At 23.5% G+C, this 5,945-nt stretch overlaps 1 protein-coding gene across 1 annotated transcript; it reads right to left on the bottom strand.

Moving 5' to 3' along the window:
• Positions 1 to 1,977: 1,977 nt before the first annotated feature.
• On the bottom strand, positions 1,978 to 3,321 carry LOC132925560 (uncharacterized). The gene is made up of 5 exons (XM_060989950.1): positions 3,156 to 3,321; positions 2,906 to 3,078; positions 2,480 to 2,840; positions 2,097 to 2,415; positions 1,978 to 2,029 (listed from the first exon to the last, which is right to left on the bottom strand). Exons 1-5 carry the CDS (start codon positions 3,319 to 3,321, stop codon positions 1,978 to 1,980), a joined length of 1,071 nt encoding a protein of 356 aa, XP_060845933.1.
• Positions 3,322 to 5,945: the final 2,624 nt, after the last annotated feature.

Here is a 5,945-nt window from a genome sequence, read left to right as displayed (position 1 = left end):
TAAATACAAATTTTACCAAAATAGGTTATATGTATTATACTTATATTTATATATAAAACTAATGTGTATGCGGTTTTTCATAAAATTTTTGTTGAAACTCGATAAATGATAAGTGATCACTAACATTAACTCCTTCTAAGCAGTGTTTAAATTCAATTATTAACTAATAATTTAAGTTTATAAAAAAAAGATTTATGAATTAATATTTATATACAATACAAAATACACATTAATTCAATTAATGGTCAATAAATAATAACTGATATTAAAAAAATACAATTTGACAACACAAAAAACTACCTGAAGATATTAATCATACTTTATGATCAAATTTTAAAATGCAATCATTGTAAACAAATTGTAAACAAATATTTAGTTATTAAAATTTGAGTGAATAATATCTTATTGTAAATAACGTAAAACGTAAAGGTTCATACAATATAAATAGATAATATCTTTAAATTAATCTATATCTTTTAGAAATTTCATTGCGTAGTAGTATTCATAAGTAATATATTATATATATATATATAAAAGTTTTAAGTACCCACGAATATTGATTTTGAACTATAATAAAATAATTAGCATCATTATTTATCATTTAATACGTAGGTAATTTCGTCAAAATTTAAACTATAAATATTTAAAAAAAATAATTGTGATAATAATATATATTTTAGATTTTCTAGTTTCGGTAAGAACAACTTATAAAGAATATTATGTTATATTTTCAAATTTTTGGTATAAAATAATTTATAGTTTTCAAGATTTTGACAATTTTTATAAAAAATTGAACTTAATATGCATATTGCATATAAAAATAATTTGTGACTATATGTATGATTATACAGTCATAAGAACAATTTATTTTTTAGTAATACGACTTATTAAATTTTGACCCAGCGAATAATTTTATTTATTAATAACTATAGAAAAAAAACTAAAAAAAATTGAAAATTTTATCATGTATAGAAAATTATATTTTATATTAAACATTTGATGAGAATTTCAATATTTACTTTCATTTATTATTAATTCCAATATAAAAAAAAAATCGTTAGAGGTGAAAACTAGATTTGCGTAAAAATTTCCGTTTTTTAAATTTTTTTATTTGTATTTCCTGATTTTGACCTCTTTAATGTACAAACAATAGATTCAATTATGTATCTGTAACAAACCTCAAAGTTGAAAGTCGAACCATTTTATCGACTAGGTATTTATTGTGTATATACCTATATATATATATATAAAAAAGAAAAAAATCATACATCATTGTTAAATAAATACATTCATCACATTGCTAAGAATCTAAAACAAATCATGAAATAATATAATTAGCGATATAGATTTTTTCCTTTTTTCGTATACAATTATATACCTACACTGAATTCAAATTTAACATATCTATTACAGTAATTTCACTGGACATCTACTGTACAGCAGAGCAATATACCCACATGCCTATATTTTTTAATTATTTTTATAAAACATTGATATATTTTATAGATATAGCTAAAATTAGCTATAATACTCAACTTATAAAAACAGTCGGTATTCATCTGTATCCTACTTCGATGGATCGAATACACTACATAGGTACGAATGAATAATGATTAGTATAATTGAATGATTGAAGAATTGTTTTAGGGAATTTATTTTAGTATTGTTATCACGGTTGATTTAATTTTTTTTCAGATAACATTACATTTGTCATACCTACTATTGATGTTTAATAATTAAATTATTATTATTATCATAGTAAAATATATATATTATATTTTATTATTGGTATTTGCTATTAACTTTTAAGTCAATATCACATTACCCTATAACAGCATGAATTGGTTCTTGGTATAAAACTATATAAACAGGGTTTATTTATGTTATAAAAAATATAATACATCGATAAATTTATATATCCAAATTAAATAATTAGCTGCCTAATGGACTGCTTATATATTCAATAAGTAGGAAATATTAAACCATTTCATCCAGGTATTGTATTGCAGAAATTATCCCATTTTCAAGCCTACAAGTATAATTTAATGATTATTAAAAATAATAAACACGTTATAAAAATTTAAATTACTATTTACCTTTGTTTCGCGCGTTTAAATTTTCCTTCTATAAACTTGAATTTTTTGGGAATCATTGAAATTTCATTGGATTTTTCTTGATTTGTAACAAAGGTCATTTCGAAGCTTTGGTGTTTGTTTTTCAATTTAGCAACGAAATTTTTATTGCTCAGATATGATTTATTAATATCTTTCTCAATAAAATCATTCCATCCTTCTAGGTGGTTTATAGATTTTACATTGTTCGTGTCGTAGTGATTCCATACTTTTTTATCAAACTTGTGACCGACATTTGAAATCATAAATGTTTCAGTAACATAGCTTACGAGTTCCAATAAATCTAAATTTTAATTATGTCTATTAATAAAATATTAGTTGAATTAATTACAAAATTGTTTTATTACTTTCGTTCTGCGGTGCTTCTTCTTTAATTATAATCCAGGTGTCTTCGATTTGTTCAACAGGGACCAAAGCGAGTAAACACATACGACGTATTGTTTTTTGTATATTAAAATCATTATTTTGTAATAGCCCTAAGCATTTAGCTTTATACCATATGGTATTTGTATAGTGGTATAAAGATAATTTAATGGCTATTCCTCTTCTCCCAAACGTTCCTTCAATAGAATGTATGATATTTAAATCCACATCAATGTAAAATTTAGTAGGATTAAGCTTAAAATTGTTCCTATTAGCAGTACTATTAATGAGTCGTAACATTCTCGAATATGATTTCGTATCATTTTTAGTTAGCAGTGCATATACCTACAAAATAAAATTATTTTTATAGTTAAAAATCAAACTATAATCCTAAAATAAATTATAATTACCGTTGTTATTATTTTTTCACCTATAAAGCAATGGAAAGTATATAAATACTTGAATGCTTTGGTTTGTAATTGAATTTTGAAACCGCTCATATAGATTGCGTCGGTAGAACATAATTTCCGTAAAAATTCTATTGTTCCAAGTACTACAACCTTGTCATCGTAACCTCCATGCCCTAAAATTATATTATTAACACATTTAGCGTAACTATTATTAGTTATTAATTCAATTAATACGATTTTGTGTAAATACCTATAACAAAATCTTTTCCATCATTTGTTTTATTCATGTCAGCAGCATTTATTAGTTCAGATAATTTTGAAGTAGTCATTTTTTTGGCCAAAATATTGTCCTTTCCGTTAATTACAAATGTTCTTCGAATTTCATTAAATATCGGTGGTGTAACCGAAATATCCATTATTACGCTGTCTCTAATATAATAAAAATTGTCAACTTTTAGTTTTAAAATTATTAAGATATATATTTTAGTTCAGATTATGTATATTTATCTACGAAACTAATAGTTTCTAATAATTTTAATATACATACTTATATAGGTAGTATTATAATGCAATTTATTGAAAATCGATTTTTAGATCAATATTACAATTACATTATATAGTATTTTATATACTTAATTAATTAGGTATAGAAACAAGAAGGGTAGTAAATAAATCATTGTTGTTTTCAATTTTAAATTTGATGCCTAAGAGCCTCTCATTGAACTCTGATAACTGGTATGCTCACCGAGGACATCGCACCTGCATGTGTATTATCTTCGTCTAACTGCAGGCGTATGGCATAGCTTATGTTCGTGCACCAATTTCAATAGTGTGCTGTTAGTTTTAATATTATAGTGAATTTACCCATTATAAAATTTAAAGGTAAGATTATTACCCAGGGCCCCACGTAGCCTTTTATTGATATTATTTTATTAAGTTATGATCATTTTAAAATGTGCAGTTTCAAAAAGGCTGCACAAAGAGACATATAGTTTCTTGTGTAAGACGTGTGTGACACATGCTTGTACGACGTCCTCTCATGACTAATGTAAACATAACCGAAAGAGCGTGTTAGAAAAAGACAGCAGATAAGAACAGTAGTGCTATCTTTTTTTATCACACATAATACATAGAACTGTATGAATACTGTTGTTCGTTTAACGTTTTGTATGTTGTTCTACGTTAAAAAAATATCAAAAGTTCCGAGACAATTTTTAGATCGAGTAAAAAATGTAAATCCTATGCGCCCAATTATTGATACATGCACTTTAGACTTACACGAAATGAAAACCGTAAAATATATATATTCTTATTATTGTATTTTAAAATTGCACACACAGTATAAAAAGTTGACATAACTAAAACAAGATCCAAAGTCATTCTTTAGGCATAAATTAAATAAACTTTTTTTATTTAATCATGTATAGTTTGAGTTATATAATACTGGTAACATATATTATTTATAAAGTAATTATGTGTGTTAAAATAATATAAAACCAGTTGGAAATTGTATGTGTTAAATACTTTTTAAATTTAATTGAGTTTGATTTATTTTAAAATTAATAATTATTTCTATCGTAGGCTTTTAAAAATTTAATACTACTGCTTATTTATTTTTAACTACTTTAGTTTTTTAAAAACTAATAATTTATTATAATATAATAGATATTGTTAATTTTTAATGTATGCTTTATGTTTTTATTTTAATATGATTTAAGGTTAAATTAATGATTTTAAATGTAATAAATCATATTTATTTTTATCTATCATATTTAAAAATATGTTTTTATGTAGTTGAAAATGTTGATAGTTTATTTTAAATGAAATATTTTTATTAATTTATAGTTTTATTGTCAGTATTTCGGTCACTACAGAAAAAATATCTAACTGATTTCAACTCAAATCATATAACCCCAAAGTCCAAGATTATGACTAGGGACCGGTTTTCTTTTAGACATCTTTTTTGTTAGACATTGTTAAGACAATGCTTTTCAAGTACATAATTATTAATTTATTAGTCTCGAATAACGAGTGCTTCAAAGCTGAAACTTTTAATTGCATTTTTTAGCATTATATGGTCATTTTGATGGTTTTAATGCATATTTGTTTAGTGTACTATACAAATTTAGCCTATTCATAATATTATTCTCTAAAAATAAATTGTTTTCTTTATATTTAAGTTGTTTTTGTTAATTGGTTTATCGGGTTTTTCTATACACATTGTCAATCATTCGATTAATTTCAATTAAATTTTTATCTTTCTTTATTATTGACTGTGGAGCATCAATCGTATACTCGAACAAATAAAAAATAATTAATCAGTTCTTGTTACATTGCGATCGAATAAATTGCGTTAAATAATGTCCAAAATAAAAATCAAATTCATGCCTATATGATTCAGTCCCTTTTTTGTAAATTTTGCTACTACACACTTCACCATTTTTTTTTTAGTATATTTAGACAAACATCTTTTAATGGTTGTAACTTGTATACATAAACTTATTTCGTCTATTTGTCATATTTTGCTACTGCACACAAAAATAAAAACTGGTGTAACAAATTCGGAAGAGAAGCTTTAATAACAGATGGGACTATTTTATTTTGTAAAACTTGTAATATTGTCGATGCTAAAAAAAATTTCCCATTTCAAATCAAGAGAAAAACATATAATTGCATTAATATCAATGAAAAAAAATAAAAAACATCAAGTTTCATCGCCGCATCAAGTTTTCAAATTTTAATTTTTTGTAATAAAATTATAATTATGCTTTATTTATAAATTACCAAATTGTATGAATATAAAACTATAATGCATTTTTAGATGAATTTTTGGCTATTTTTAAAAACATATTTGCATGATTTTAAAGACATTTAAATCCATTACTTGTAGTTAAAGTATCTAAAATCTCTCATAGTATCTTTAAATAATAATTTTTTTTTAAGAAATTTTCGATGTAAAGTATTACAAAAATGTATTGAAAATTTTGTTTATCAAAAGTTAAAAGTAAATTCCTCACAATATTTTCAACTTCCTTTACAT

The sequence above is a fragment of the Rhopalosiphum padi genome, chromosome 3, assembly GCF_020882245.1.
Source record: "Rhopalosiphum padi isolate XX-2018 chromosome 3, ASM2088224v1, whole genome shotgun sequence".
NCBI lineage: Eukaryota > Metazoa > Arthropoda > Insecta > Hemiptera > Aphididae > Rhopalosiphum > Rhopalosiphum padi.
The sequence above is the reverse complement of the archived record's forward strand: the minus strand, read 5'-3'. Positions and strand labels throughout refer to the sequence as shown.